The sequence below is a fragment of the Notamacropus eugenii genome, chromosome 5 (genome assembly GCF_028372415.1).
Source record: "Notamacropus eugenii isolate mMacEug1 chromosome 5, mMacEug1.pri_v2, whole genome shotgun sequence".
In the NCBI taxonomy this organism is placed as follows: Eukaryota; Metazoa; Chordata; class Mammalia; order Diprotodontia; family Macropodidae; genus Notamacropus; species Notamacropus eugenii.
In genome coordinates, this window is record NC_092876.1 from 170,391,958 (window position 1) to 170,408,926 (window position 16,969).

A 16,969-nucleotide genomic window follows, 5' to 3' on the forward strand; every position below is an offset into this window, starting at 1 on the left:
GCAGTTGTCCTTCATTCTCGAAGAGGACCATGACACCAGGGAGATAATGACATGACTTGCCATTATCTTTGATTTGAGTGAGGGAGGCTGTGCCTCACTTTCTCCTCCAGAGCCATCTGAGTCCAGTGTCCAAATATTGATCTGGACAACTGGAGATAACCCAAGATTCGGTGGGACACCTTGGCCCTTTTATGTTAAGGTCATTTTAAGTTCTCACTTTGAATAAGGCAATGTTCATTCAGTGAATTAGGCCTCTAAGAAGTGAGTAAAAGGATGACCCCTTTAATTAAAAAGGAATCAAACTGGGGGGAAAGACCCTCAGGGTTGTTGGCCAAAAGAGAAACAATTATTATTTACATTCACTCTGAGCCTGGAAGGCCCCCAAAAAATCATTAGGTGGTACTTGGGCAGGGACCTATTTTTTTCCAATCCTTGAGATTCAGAGTGAATTGGGTTTTAGACTTGGCATTTGAGAAAGAAATCTAGCCAGTAAATCCTAACTTAACTAGGTAGATTTTGACCCTCAAAAATTACCTTCCTGGACAAACCACAACCTGTGAATAGTTCCAGCTGAATGGGGACCCAGCTGACCAGTTCCAGTTAAGCAATTCATCCTTCCTTCCCTGCCCCTCTCTTTTACTTTCCTCTCTCCTTTCTTCTCCTCTAATATTCTTATACCTGGTTAGAGCTTGGGTGGAGGTGGAGAGACTATCAAAGCCTACTAGTAATGATACCTGTATTTTATAGATAGGGAACTAAGATCCACAGCACTCAAGTGACTTATCTAGGACAGCACAACTAGTAAATAGCTGAAGTGAGATTTGAACCCAGGTCTTCCTAACTCTGTCAAAACATTCCATCAACTACACTATATTGCCTCTCACTGCAGCTGGATTCCATTTCCCAACAGCTATATCTTTCTTATTTTTGCACAAAGTTAGACAGTTTGCATGCCAAATATTACTATGAGGTGAGAAGAATTACTTGAAGTCCATGTTTGAGAGAGAACAAGGACATGAGACTAACATTCTGTATGAGCCTCTATGAGTAAGGGTAATAATCAGGAGTCTCTGTAAAATAGTACTTCTTTTCTATCCCTACAGATCCTTCTCCTCCTCACCCCCTCCAAAGATGGCTATGAGAAATGATTCCCCAGTAACTGAATTTATCCTCACAGGCCTAACCAACAGGCCAGAGCTCCAGTTGCCATTTTTCTTTCTTTTCCTTGGCATTTATGTAGTTACTGTGGTGGGAAACCTGGGCATGATCATACTGATTGGTCTCAGTGCCCATCTTCACACCCCCATGTACTATTTACTCAGTAGTTTGTCCTTCATTGATCTCTGTCACTCCACTATAATCACACCCAAAATGCTGGTGAAATTTGTGGCAGAGAATAACATCATCTCCTACTCTGAGTGCATCACACAGCTCTACTTCTTTCTTATTTTTGCTATAGCCGAGTGCCACATGTTGGCAGTGATGGCATATGATCGCTATGTTGCCATCTGCAGCCCCTTGCTTTACAACATCACCATGTCCCAACAGGCCTGTTCATGGCTGGTGGGCGGAGTGTACTTGCTGGGTTTACTTGGTGCCACAGCTCACACCAGCTGCATCTTTAGAGTGATCTTCTGCAAGAACAACCTTATCCATCACTACTTCTGTGAACTCCTTTCCCTCTTGAAACTCTCTTGTTCCAGCACTTATGTCAATGAAGTGGTGATTTGGGGCTTTAGTTCATTTAATATCCTCATCCCCAGCATTACCATTGCCAGCTCCTACGTCTGTATCATCACCAGCATCCTCCGCATCCATTCCCCTGAAGGGAGGTCCAAGGCTTTCAGCACATGCAGCTCCCACATGGCAGCAGTTGCCCTCTTCTATGGCTCTGCTGCATTCATATACCTGCAGCCCTCTTCTGGAAACTCCACGGACCAGGACAAAGTGTCTTCTGTTTTTTATACCATCTTTGTGCCCATGCTGAATCCCCTGATCTACAGCCTGAGAAACAAGGATGTGAAAGTTGCCATGAGGAAAATGTTGGAGAGAAGAAAACTCATTTAATCAATGTCAGTAGAAGTTCCATGAAATAACTGTATTTGTTTTCACATGTTGGTTTATTTTTTTTTTTTTGAGGGAGTGTGAAAAGTCTATTATCTTCCTCTTTTCATTAGTGGATTCCTTGATTACTTCTATTTCCCCCACCAACTCTTCCAAAGCTTGCCTCCTTTCTCATGCCTTTTATAGAGAAGTGCTAGAGAAATTCTAAGAGTAAAAGTGTACTAATAGCAATGTTGGTATTGCAGCTGAAATATGTTATAGGAGGACTATGACTGAACTAGAGAAATTCTTTGTTCTTATTTCTTCTTGGTTGTGCTGCACTGGAGGAACAGACTGAATAAAACATTGATCTCAGGATAGTGGGTTAAGAGCAATGTAGCTGAATTGAAACCACAGATCTGTTTGGATAAGGAATAGGGAAAAAGTATTTATGTAGCATCTCTTATATGCCAGGAACTGTGCATAGCACTTTTTAAAAATATCTCCTTTGATCTTCATACTAACTCTGTAAAGTAGCTATTATCCCCATTATGCAGTTGAGGAACCTGAGGCAAAACAGTAGTTAAGTGACTTACTAAGGGTACTAAAGCTAGTAAATGTCTGAGGCCAGATTTAAACTCAGGTCTTCTTGACAATAGGTCTGGCAATGTATCCGCTACACAACTTAGCTATCTCAGTAACAGAGAAGCATCTCTCTGCTTCCAGATGGAGAGAACTGTCTAGTATAGCCCCCAAAAGAACATAATGAGTCATGGTTTTGTCTGAAAGTGAAGAAGAGAAGTAATGTGCAAAGGACTGAAATATTCACCTAATCCCAATTTAAAAAGCATGAAAGAAGCACAAATAATTTATCTCATATCTGATTTAAGGTGGAGCTATTTCTTCCACACAGATACAGTAAAATTGAACATCAAATCCATATTATAGACATTTAGAGAATTACATATTCTGAGACAGAAGTTGGTAGGAGCAATTCAACTTTTGTTTTATATTTGTGGCTGACCTTCCTCAGGAATTTCATAGGAAGAATTTAAAATAAGTGATAGGAATATGATTGGACCTCCCCTATAAGCAAGCAACATTTTGCAGATAGCATATAGAAAGCTAGTATCTTGAGATGAGTTTCACTTTTTGTACCTCTTTAGGGACTGGTATCCATGTGAAGTGAAAAATATATGTACATATATACACACATATATACATATATGTAAATATAAACACATACATATATATGTGTGTGTATCTGTATCTATCCCATTTCTATCTTCTTGTTATGAATAGAGTATTGGGATTATATGTTAGAATTTAATTCCCAGTTCACACTACCTCAGTACATCAACATAATTGTTTCTAGCTACAATTTCCCAAAGTATTAAATGTAGATTTTAGTTACATGTGTGTTCATATGTTCAATAAATCCACTTTCTAATGAGACATCTTTGAGTTTGTGATTTATCAGGGTATATTTCATAAAACACATCACTATCTAGATTTATTAACTAATTTAATTTCCTGATAATTAAAACAATAATCAATATAAGCTTCAAGTAACCAAACAATCCATGGGGAAGTCAAAAAATTAGAGAAATGATGCCTATGAATTCTACATCTGGCCTAACGGATTACTCACAGTTTGAGGCTTCAGATAAACCATTTCCTTATTTAGAAGAAAATTTCAGTAAATCCTAGAAAAAAGCAATCTATAGGAACGTAAAAGCAGATTGAAGTTGCTGTCAAGGAGATAAAAGTATTCATCAAGGAGTATCCTAGAGTCTCAGAAGTTTACTATCAAAATCTTAAACTAGTCTTTATATACTCATTTCTAAATATCTCACAGAGCAGTCCAAAACCAGTCCACTCTTGTTACCGTCATTATTACTAGAGAGACAGACACACAGAGACGGACACACATAGAAAGACACATAGAAAGACAGAGAGACAGACAAAGAGAGAAAAAGAGAGAATGAGAGAGAGAGAGAGAGATAGAGAGAGAGAGAGAGAGAGAGAGAGAGAGAGAGAGAGAGAGGGCTCTATAGGACAAAATAAGTAGGGTAAAGATCAAAGTGTGTGTCAGAATTCTCTAGCCAGTACCACACTTTCTGTTTTGCACAGAATAGAGAGGTTCTAGGATGAGGTTAAAATGATCTCCTTTTTCCCCATGAAAAAGTAACCGGGTTTCTAACCATAAATTAGATAACAATTGAAATGAAAAGCCAAGGAAAGTCAGGAGAGAATAAAGCAGAGGAGTTCTGCTAAAGGGGTGAAATAAAAGAAAAGAAGTCATAGTCTTAATCTCATTGTGCAGTTCTATATCCTCTAGAGCAGTCTTATTGAAAAGCTTTTAATCATTGGATAAGGAAGATGACTGGGATACCTGTAGAGAGTACCACACTGGTTGGTTTAGAAGTCACACTGTGAAAAAAAAAAAGTCAATTTCATTACCATTGACTGAGAATATTGATTGAACATAGCTGTAGACTTCTAGAATAAGGGAACAATATAACAAAGAATTTTACTGGAGGGCTTCCCTCAGGAAAAATTTTGAAGACATCTTACCTGTGCACTGTCCCAGAAATATGAGGTGATATGGATTAGTGGAAAGTACTATTATTTACTACCTGAAAAATTTTGCATAGGTCACATTTTCTCTCTACGTGTCAGTTTCATTATTTGGTGGAGGGTTTGTACCAGGGTCCCTCCCAGCTCTAAATGCCATGATCCCATCGAAATATTCTTAAGGTATTAAGAACAATTCCTGTTTTATGAAAACAGAGCAAAAGCTAAAAAGCAAGTAAAGCAAACCAAAAAAAAACAAAGTTATGCTAAATTAATGTAATTTCCTTTTTGAACATGATTATTACCCTTGTAAATCAGGTTAATGCAAGAGATATATTTTACTTAAATATCAAAAAATATTCAGTAATATCTCTCATTCTATCAATGTGGAAAAGATGAATAGATTCGAGAGGGGGGAAAATATATTAGGTGGTTGGCTAATGTCTGAATTACCTAAGTCAAATAGGCATTAATCAGTAAAATCTGACTTGAAGCAAGATTTCTTGTAAAGCACTCAAGGGATCCAACCTTGGTCCTTTGCAGTTTAACTTTTAATCAGTAAATTATATAAAAATATAGAAGCCATGTTTTCCAGATCTGCAGATGTTAAAAGGCAGGAAGTGATAATGCATTGGATGATAAGACTCAAGATAAAAAAAAATCTAAATAGGCTGGAACATTAGGTCAAACATAATACAATTTAACTGATTAAGGATAAATGTAAAATTTTGCACTAGAGTTCAAAAATCAAATATTGAAAAGACATGGTCAGATAGAAGGTGATGAGGAAAATCTGAGAATTCTAGCACATTAAAATTTAAATGCAAGTCACCTATGAAATGCGGCAACTAAAAAAAGAAAAACTAATGCATCATTAGGCTACATTATGAAGACATGTTGTCCAAGATCAGCACAAATAACATTCATTGTACTATGTTCTGGGCATCAGCATATTAACTGCAAGTTTTTTCATCTGAGGAAAACTCATTTAAGATGGGATAAAGAGGGCAAATGATAAATCTAATGCACCCCAAGGTTAGAACATGCAGCCAGCATGGGCGAATCCCAGACATTTCACATGGCAAGCTTCAGTAGAAGAAAATAGTTGGAGAAGAAGAATAGAGAGAAGAAGTTTCCTTCTCCTAGAGCACCAATATCCAGAGTCTATGCTTCCCCTTCTGGTGGTTCACTATCTCCTTGTGAGATAACGTTAGTGTCCTAATGGTATCCCCCTGCTATGACTAAAGGCAAAGGCAAGCATAATCCCTCACATGTTGGTGGCTTGAGGTAAAGTGTCCCCACCAATACTGGCATCTTAACTCAAAGTCTTATTGCTCTCTATTAGTTACGGTTCTGCTGGTTGAGTCACATTTTTGTATTAGGTTCAATTTGGGGTTGGAATGTGTGTATGTGACATTTTAAAAAGGGCATTAATAAACTGGAGTACTCCAGAGAAGAGTGACCAACATGGTTAAAGTTCTTGTCTTTAACATGTGAAAATCAGCTAAAATAGCTGAAGGTAGAGGTCATGGAGAAAAGAAAACATAGTTTCACAACAGGCTATTTTTGAATAGTGATTCATGGAAGATACATAGATATAGACAGATACGATATGATATATAGATATATATCTATACATATCTATATACACACATATATGTACAAATATGTGTATGTATGTATACAGTATGTGTATAGATAGTGTATTTATTACTTTTATTATTCAGTCATTTTCAGTCATGCCCAAAACTTTGTGATCCTTTTTAGAGATTTTCTTGGCAAAGATACTAGTAGTGTGATTTGTCATCTCCTTCAGGTCATTTTACAAATGAAGAGGGCAGCTAGGTGGTGCAGTGGATAGAACGCCAGTACAGGAGTCAGGAGGACCTGAGTTCAAATCTCACCTCAGACACTTGACACTCACTAGCTGTGTGACCTTGGGCAAGTCACTCAATCCCAATTGCCTCATCCTGGGTCATCTCCAATCATCCTGATGAATATCTGATCACTGAATTCAGATGGCTCTGGAGGAGAAATGAGCCTGGTGATCTGAACAGCCGTCCCTCACTCAAAACAAAGTCAAGTGCAAATCATGCCATCATTTCTCTGATGGCATGATCTTCTTCGGCAACGAAGGATGAACACATAATGTTAGTATTAAATGTATAGTAAGCTAATATACTAAAATATTATAATATATAATTATATATAATGTTTTATCTTCTCTATCAGTATAATATAAAATTTTATTATATACTAATATATTATGTTGATATATATTTTAACACATTTTAGTGTATATCGTTATATATAAGATATTAGTATGATATATTATGTTTTACAATGTAACACAATACATTAATATATGCACATATTATATTAGTGTGTTAGATTTTATATAAAATATATTAATACTACATATGTATATATACTGGTATATAATATACTAGTATATCATAAAATAAATTCATATATTATTATATATGCTAATTTATAATACATACATTTGTGTACATGTATCAGTGTGTATTGTATACTTATATATGTATAAGTATATGTGTATACATATATTAAATATCTGGGGAAGCTAAGTGACTCAGTGGATAGAGCTCTGGGCCTGGAGTCCAGAAGAACTGAGTTCAAATGTAGTCCCAGTCACTTAACCCTGTTTGCTTCAGTTTCCTTATCTCTAAAATGAGGCGAAGAAGGAAATGGCAAACCACTCCAGTATCTTTCCCAAGAAAACTTCCAAAAAATTTCATCTAGTCAGACACAACTGCAAACGTACGAAAAAAAAAAATTATACACACACACACACACACACACACACACACAAACATCTACATATTCTTCTTGGCTACAGAAAGCAGAACCAGGATCAGTGGCTAAAAAGTGCAAAATCATATGCGTTTTCTTTTGGCTATTACATCACAGTGCCAACTTATATAACCTTGCAATCCAGAAATATCCCTTTTCCTTTTGGAATGAACTGCTTCCTCTCTTCCCATATTTTCTCAATCCTGAACTTGTCTTGTTCATTGGTTGAACCAAAAACTAGGACTACATTCATCAATATTTTCCATTTTCTATTTGGTTCATTATTCTTGTCAGTGTAGTTTCTTTTGAGATCTCAATTCTTTTACCTAACTTGTCAGTTAGTCCTCCCATGTATATGTTGCACATATACATCTTTGAGATGTTTATAAACACACACATATACATATATTGTATCTTAATATATTATAGATGTATATGTGTTTATATATACATTATGTTTCTTTGAGTGATCTCTATGTCAGATTACTGAATGTCACTACACTATATGAAGCTATGTATTATGCATTTCATATGGTCTCTAGTGACTGTGCAAAATATTGACATGTGGTGCAATGTGTTATGAATTGCATGTAACTTATGTAATAAGTAGTTGAAATTCTTAACATGTGACGTTATGTGCTATGTATTATATAGTACCAATGAAGTATGTAATTTTGTCATATGTGCAAAATATCATTCTTAGGTTTTTTTGTTGTACTTCTGCACATGCTGAACCTTAATTTCTTTACCAGACTTTGAGTATAGGAAATATATTAGGTGTACTGCTAAGGAGGTAGTAGGACAAAATCAGTAACCCTTCCATACACTTACTGTTCTTTGTGTAGACTATTTCCTTCTCTGGGAGGAGAAAGGCATTGAAAGCAATTTTCTCAAGTCAAGATTTCAGACTGGGAATACAATTTCTTTCTACCTTTACCCCATCCACACTTCCCCTACCTCCACATACTTTGAAAATCAGCCAGAGAAATAGAATTTCAAAGACAATAAGGGCTTTCTGGATACTTGGATGGGTCTGGCTGGTTATAAATTGAGTTTTGACAGCTTAAATGGTTTGAGGAATGGAGATTTTCCAATCTAAGTCACCAGTAGCTGCAACAAATGGCTCCACATAAAAGCTGTATTTCAACTAAAGAACAAAAGATGGTAGCAGAAAGCAGAAGCAGCCAGCAGAGACAATTAGCAGAGAGCAGTTTGATGACATCACTAGAGAATATGGGGAGTCTATAGCATCACTTGTGGATATTCTCTAGACCACATTTTCTTCCTGGATGAGTTACCTCCCTCATAGCTGGTATGGTAACCTATAGGGGAATGTACTCATATGTGATTGGGAAGAATCTTTATGGTGACTTTTTTTGCCTTTCTATTTATTATTATTAATTATCATTATTTTGCTTTAAACTAATAGGTCATTTGGTTGACCTAGGAAAAGAGAACATACAATCTTGAGCTATGGATGTTAAAACACAAGTATGTGGAATCTGGAATGGCTTCTTAGGGATCTGTGTGCTTGTGGGGGAACTGGGTCTTTGATGTTAAACAAAAAGAAAATTTCATTAACAATTCAGACTTAATATTATGTATTTTATAAGTCTAAACTCAGAAAGCAATTACAGATGTGCAAAAGGTACAGAATGAAATTCATAATGCAAGTATTTCCATTTTTCCAAATGCATTCATTTTTCTCTGTAAAAAGAAGAGTTTGTAATTATTTATTCATTTGTCCATTTCTAAGAAAGAACTTAGCAGGAGATCTGCCTGAAGCTCTCCTGCTATATATTACCCATAAGAGTACAAACTGTGATGAGGTAAGGTATGTTGCTAAGGAAAATCAAACAGATAGGAAGCCAGTGGGGATGTAAGGGTAAGAAGAGGAAAGGAAAATTCCCCTGGGTAATTTTCAGAAATGGTGACTCCCTGATGAGGAGATATCCTGTGGAAACCTTTACTTCTCTTTCCAATAAAGTCCCATGACTCTCTAATACCAGAAAAGAGTCTCCATAACTTCAGTCTTTCTGAAAGTAGATGGGACTGTTTCTTCCCATGAAAACAGAAAAGACCCTGACAACAGTCACAATTAGAAGCTGTGATCTGTAGCTCAGAATAGCCCCTATCAGTAGGTCAGAGACTGAAGTCCATGTTCCAATTACTTTAGCATGACAAATAGGCTAAGTTTGTCACCAGAACTGTTTAGCACCCAGGACATCAGGATTCTTTGTCTTTGCAGTATGCTGACAGTGAAAAACCTATAAGATCCAAGTGTACAGGGTGAGTAACTTTTCCTTCCAACTTAGACGTGAATATCCTTTGATATTCCTTCTACCTAGTGACCTCTGTCCATCACTGATCTGTTCATAAAAGGGTGTGTAAAGACCCAGGTGCATAGATATTACCCTTCAAAGTGGCTTTGACTCCTCTACATTCCCCAGTAAGGGGCTCAAAATTCTGCTGGCTCAGTCACACTGTAGTGACTTTGGAAATCAGGAAGAAGTTTTCTTTTTTCTCTGTATTGAGGGACCATAGTGACTTTCCAGACATGAAGAGATTCCATTTATTTCACTTCACACTTGCATAAATGCTGAGATTCTCAATCTTGGTCAATTAATGTTTTGTGATACCCTACATGCTTAAATTAAACTGCATGTCACAATGGATCCTCATTCAGGTTGGAAGAACAGTGCAATTCTGAGATTCTGTAAGCTTAATATTAATAGGTTTTGATTTTCTGTTTCTTACATCACCATAGTATCCTAAGTGTCACTCCCTCTTCCGTTTCCAGAGAGCCATACAAAATTAATGTAATTTGGAAAATTTTATGATTGTTCTTAAAATAAATGGCAGTCCCATCAGTTAATGTAAAACTAGAAGCAGAATCCTTGTTTACAAACTCTGTGCTCAGGATCTTCTAGTCAGTGTATTACACACTAGTGCTTCCCCCAAGCACTTTCTTGACAGATATCATCACTGCTCTCTAGTTCTTACAATGATTCACTATTTAATATGTTCTAGGTCAAGTCAAAAGGAAAATAAACAGGTGATGAATAGTTCTGTAGTCTGTGATACTGCAGGGTCACAGGAACATTTCATTGGAATTTAGAAACTTGGAAATTCTGCCTCACCTGTAGGTAGTCATGGTGAAATGGGTGTTGGCCACATGTGTGGCAGAACATTTACTAATGAGGTAAGGAACTAAGGACTTGCTGAGTAGGAATATTCAAGAAATGCAAAGGCACAGTTTGAAGTTTGAATGTCTTTAAATCTCTTTTGGATTAGCTCTTCCCAAGGATATTAGAAATTGTATGTGTTAAAATGGACCAATATGAGGCTTTCAGATATTGACTCAGCATGAGAAACAAGATTATATATCCTGGGACCTACATGTCTGGAGCCCAAATGGAGACTTTCCAACTCTGTCTCTACTGAGGAATGGTGAAGAAAATAGTGAGTCATTGAACTAGGATGTCACAGTTATATTATGTTAATTATACTAATTGAAACTAAGGTAGATGTATTTCATATGTAGGCTTGTATTTCAATAAAACCATGCTCTACAGACCCAACTCTCTACCATTTGTAGGAACCAAGTCTGAGTGTTATTTCTGTGATTTCAGGTGTGCTCCTAATGCCTTAGTTTTTATTTACAGAGATCTCATTGAAAGAAGATAATGGTTGCAAATAATCACTCCCTAGTGACTCAGTTCTTCCTCAAGGGACTAACAGATCAACCAAAGTTCCAACTCCCCTTGTTCACTCTCTTCTTGCTCATATATTTAGCCAGTGTAGCAGGGAACTTGGGAATGATCCTCTTAATTGTACTGAATACTCACCTTCATACCCCCATGTACTACTTCATTAGGAACTTGTCCTTCATTGATCTCTGTCACTCTACTGTCATCACCCCAAAAATGCTGATGAACTTTGTGTCAGAAAAAAATGTCATCTCCTACCATGAGTGCATGGCTCAGCTCTTTTTCTTCCTCCTTTTTGCTATTGCTGAGTGCCACATGTTGGCTGTCATGGCATATGATCGCTATGTTGCCATTTGCAGTCCCCTGCTTTATAATGTTCTGATGAACTATCAAGTTTGCTCCTGGCTCATGGCAGGGGTGTGCTTTCTGGCAATTGTTGGCTCCACAGTTCATGTGGGCCTCATGCACAGAGTATTGTTTTGCAAAGCCAATGTCATCAGTCATTACTTCTGTGATCTCCTTCCCCTTCTGAGTCTTTCCTGCTCCAGTACCTATGTGAATAAACTTTTTGTTTTATACTTAAGTGCATTTAACATTCTTACCCCGACTCTAATTATCCTTAGCTCCTACATCTTCATCATCATTAGCATCCTTCACATCAGGTCCCCTGAGGGTAGGTTCAAGGCTTTCACCACCTGTAGCTCCCATATTGCCGCTGTTACCCTCATTTTTGGCTCTGCCATGGTTGTGTACCTGCAACCATCATCGTTGCACTCCTTAGCTCAGGGTAAAGTATCCTCTATATTTTATACTACAGTACTGCCTATGCTGAACCCCCTAATCTATAGCCTAAGAAATAAAGATGTTAAAATTGCCCTAAGGAAAACTCTTAGGAAAAGAGAGTTCTCATGAGAAAGAAATGATAGGATCAGAGATAACACTGCAACTTTAGGCAGTTCATTCCTCCTCCTTCTCTTACGTCCTGAACCTATGAGATAGGAAGAAAAATAACTACCCACTTTCCCCTAAGGGGCCATTGTGAGAATCAAATAATATAATTGTTTATAAAAATACTTTGAAAATATGGTTTCCTACAGAAATTTGAGGTAGAGATCTGCCTTTTTTTTTAGAATATGCTTACCTGTATGCATTCATTTGATCAGAGAAAACAAAAAATTGGAAGGATGTCTAAAATGGGCTATATTTTATATTTGTATTTTGTACCACTGAAATAAAGTAGAAAAGAAATTTCATAATGGACAATGAATAACTGAAATCTCTTTTTAAAACAGTCTTTATAGCTAACTGAAATGAAATATTCATTTCAAAATTTTATTATTACTTCAACAATCACCAAAAACAGAAGATCAAATCAACAAACAAAATATGGTCTCTGAGGTGTCCTCTTATTCTAAATTTACAATGCTATTCAGAAAATAAATGAATACTACAAACATGCAATTAAATAGACAAAAGTTTATTCACTATGCTACGTGCAAAACACTGTGCTAGTGCTAGAAATAAAATCCATTGCCCTCCTGAAGGTTACCTTCACCTAGGGTTTTGTGAAAAACAAATTAATTTCAAGAGGGAGAGAATTCTAATAATTGGGGAGACAAGAAAAATCTCATGAATTCTGTTGCTGCTAAATGGAACCTAGCAACTCAGTGCAAAAAAGATGAAAAGCAAGTATATTCTAGATGTAGGAGACGATTTGTGCAGTCACGAATGTAAGATAGAGAAAGTAGTATAAAGTGGACTAACTAGCAGAGCAGTTTGAGTGCAATAAAATGTGAGACAGGAAGATATGAAATCATTTCTAAAGGAAGATGGAAACCAGTATCAAGCTTTAAAATGGCATTCTATTTAACGAGAAGTTTGGAAGCTAGCTGGCACAACAGATAGAATGCTGGATATGGAATCAAGAAGACCTATGTTGAAATTTAGCCTCAGACACATGCTAGTTATGGCATTTTTATTTGCCTCAGTATACTCATTTGTAAATAGAGTTAATAATAGCACTTACCTTCGAGGGTGGCTGTGAGGATAAAATGAGTTCATGTTTATAAAGCACTTAACATAGAGCTTGGCACATAGTCGACGTTTAATAAAGACTACTATTACCATTAATATTATTAGTCTTTTTTTATTTTTATTTTTATTTATTTTTAACACAGTTTTAACAGATAAAACAATTCAAACTTTTGGTCAGGCGATACATCTTTTTAAAGCATTTACAATATGGACCACAAAAGAATTTTTTTAAGCATAAGCCAACTGAGACACAGATAATATTTATGTTGCTAACTTCACAATCTCTTGATCTAATTGTCTCTACAGTATTACTAAGAATAAAAGGACTTAATGTTGTTGGTCTAAAGTCCTGTGCCTAATAGCTTAATTTTAGGCAGCCTCGGATGTTCCTCTACCCATAACCTATAATTGAATAGATCTGGTATTAAGCTTACATACCTTTTGACTATAGGAAATTGCCACCAAAAGTAGGGACATTGAAGGGAAACAATGTCTCCCCAACTTCATGTCTATTCCAGACGGGATTAGATTGTCCACTTGCATTCAGTTAGGCTTAAAGTCTGCCAGGTGTCAGTGGGGAAATAGAGTCCAGAGAATCCCACCTCAGCCCATGCTGAACAGCTGCTTTCTCACTCTTCCCTTGAGATCGCCTATGCAGTTCATGCCAGCATACTGGCATCATGTAATGAAGGCTCAGATTGCCTTTCTTGCTTCCCATACCTGGAGTTAGACTCAGAAGAACAGTCACTTAATAGTCCCATAGCATCTAAAAATGGCAAGTTCCTATAACCAGGTTTAAAATATGATTATAGTTTCACTTTGGCTAAGGAACATCTTTTAGGCAAGTCTTAAGTGGCTTACATACCTTTCTATACATGTTCTAGTTCCTGATTAAATGGCAATCATAAAATCAGATTTACCATTAAAACCTTGACTTTTCCATCAATGCCAAATTTTATCAGAGGTTATCTTCCTAAATATTATTTATCTTAAAGGTATTAGAGAGATATTGAAGGGTGTTTTTTTTTTATTTAGGGAGTAGGATAAGCTCTATTTTGGGCACATTCATTTGGAATAAAGATCATAGAGAAAATGGGATTTCTCACTTGCACATTTGAGTGCAAGGAGAGATACAGGTTCCATATCTTGGTAATGTAACCCTATTACAGGGGATCTGCTGGCAGATACCCTGAAGTGTCCCCTCATTTCCATAACTACTAGATTTCACTGTCCCTGCTCAACTCCAATTAAGAAAAACTAGCAACTTCAAGTGGTGTTCTCTCTCTATCTGAACTGAAAAGTGAAAGGGGCAAGTGAATCAGAAAAGATTTGGAAACAGGTAGGAGGATGTCAGAAGTAAAAGCACATGGAGCACATTTTAAACTTGTTGTCACCACTAAAGAATAAGCCTAAAACCATTTAAAAAATAAAGTAATCTAGTTATTATTAGATGAAAAACAAAAGTTTTTCTACCAATCAAAAACTGAAGGAGAGTTTCATACTTGAGGGACTGACCTAAACTAACTGCAAATTTTAATGGTAGGAAGAATTTTAGTTATGTGAATTACCAATATTATTGGGATGGGGAATATATGACTGTACCTTTCATAAGTTTATTGTTTTATTTCATGTCAAATTTATAACAGTTTTATAATTATTAAGTTTGCTTACATCTCCATGACATAAAGCCATTTTTGTAATCCTGCCACAGTCATTATAGCTCAGTTATTATCTATAATTCTGAGACCTAATTACTTGTGGAAATCTGATGATGTGTATGATAACTTATGGTAATGTACATTGCCTTAAAAGTAAAGTAAGGAAATTAGCAAGGTTTTTTCACTGTCATCAAAACTATGAAGCAGCCTGGGATAATGGAGAGACTACTGGTTTTGAGGTTGAATTGTCAGGTTTTAAGCCCTATCTCTGTTGCTTACTATTTGGGTCACCTTTGTCAAGTCACTTAGGTTCTACAGACCTTATTTTCCTCATCCTCAAAATGCATTCATTGGATTAGAATGTTTCTAAAACACTTTTAGCTCTAAAAGTACAAATCTAAATTATCTCAGAAGAACTGGATTCCCTCTCCCAGGCATCCAGAACTTTGCAGTATTCTGAGACCCTAGTGGTAGAGGAAGAACAAAGTGATGATTAGATACCCAGATATGGGGCTGAATTTACACTGTTTACTTGTTCAGGAACTCCAAATCCTTCTCCAAGGTGTTGAAAATGAAGCACACCTGAAACACACCACATAATACTTTACTGCTCAATTGTTATCTAATTTATGGTTAGAAACCCAGTTACTTTTTCATGGGGAAAATGGATTGAGAGACACTGTAACATAATGAGCCACGATTATGTCTGAAAGCGAGGAAGAACAGTAAAGTGCAAAGGGCTTAAATATTTACCTAATCCCAATTTAAGAAGCATGAAAGAAACACAAATAATTTATCTCATATCTGATACAAGGCGGAGCTACTTCTTCCACACAGATGAATAGAAAATGGAACATGAAATCCATATTGTATACATTGTGAGAAGTAGATATTCTGAGATGGAAACTGGTAGGAGCAATTCAACTTTTGTTATATACTTGTGCCTGACCTTCCTCAGACTGGAACTTTGTAGGAAGAATTTAAAGAAAGTGATAGGAATGTAATTGGACCTCACCTATAAGCAAGCAACATTTTGCAGATAGCACATGGAAAGCTAGTACCTGTGTTGGGGTCCCCTAGACCATTTACGGGTACCCCTAACCCCGACCCAAGGCTCTTGTCCAGCAAGAGGCCTTCATCTCGTGAGTAATGAAATGGGGCGGGAGACAAAGGTGGTGAAGACTCTGTTTTATTCCTCTAAAGCACATACATTTATAGTTTTACCTACGTACATTCCTAAGTACATTCTTAAGCCCTACGTAGGACCTATCACCTATCACCTTTCCTTATATGGGTGTCTTCTCCACTGGACATCCGGAGCCAGGACAAAGAACTGCCACGTTGCAAACAAGGACGAGACCCTTCCTCCTGAATCCATCTAGTTCCACCCCTACTGACAAGCCCCTAGGTTATCTAGGCAGGCTCTCAGTGTGTGGCGTCCTGAAATGGATAGGGGTCGGCTCTAACTCATCCCGTTACATACCTGGAGATGAGTTTCACTTTTTGTACCTCTTCAAGGACTGGTGTCCATGTGAAGTGAAAAATATATATACATACACACATATAAATAAATATAAACACATACATATATACATATATGTGTGTGTATCTATCTCGATCCCATTTCTATCTTCTTGGTGTGAATAGAGTATTAGGAGTATATGTCAGAATTATTTCCCCATTCATGTTACCTCATATTTGTCTCTAGCTACAATTTCTCAAAGTATTGCATGTAGATTTTAGTTATATGTATGTTCATATGTTCAGTGAATAGATAATTCCACTTTCTAATGTGACATCTTTGAGTTTGTGATTCATCAAGGTGTATTTCATAAAACACACAATCACTATCTAGATTTATTAACTAATTTAATTTCCTGATAATTAAAACAATAATCAATATAAGCTTCAAGTAACCAAACAATCCATGGGGAAGTCAAAAAATTAGAGAAATGATGCCTGTGAATTCTACATCTGGAATAATGGATCACTCAGAGTCTGAGGTTTCAGATAAACCATTTCCTTATTTAGAAGAAAATTTCAGTAAATCCTAGAGAAAAGCAATCTATAGGAAGGTAAAAGCAGATTGAAGTTGCTGTCAAGGAGATAAAAATATTCATCAAGGAGTAT

At 36.6% G+C, this 16,969-nt stretch overlaps 1 protein-coding gene, 1 long non-coding RNA gene and 1 pseudogene across 2 annotated transcripts in view; all 3 read left to right on the forward strand.

The window, feature by feature from the left end:
* LOC140509006 (uncharacterized) overlaps positions 1-16,969 on the forward strand; it is a 60,650-nt gene that overhangs the window by 7,836 nt on the left and 35,845 nt on the right. The gene's annotated exons all lie outside the window — the stretch shown is intronic.
* Positions 238-3,483, forward strand: LOC140509000 (olfactory receptor 8G1-like). Its single transcript, XM_072616917.1, has one exon. The coding sequence runs from the start codon at positions 1,132-1,134 to the stop codon at positions 2,065-2,067; it is 936 nt and encodes a 311-aa protein (XP_072473018.1). The 5' UTR covers positions 238-1,131; the 3' UTR covers positions 2,068-3,483.
* On the forward strand, positions 9,173-12,073 carry LOC140509001 (putative olfactory receptor 8G2; annotated as a pseudogene).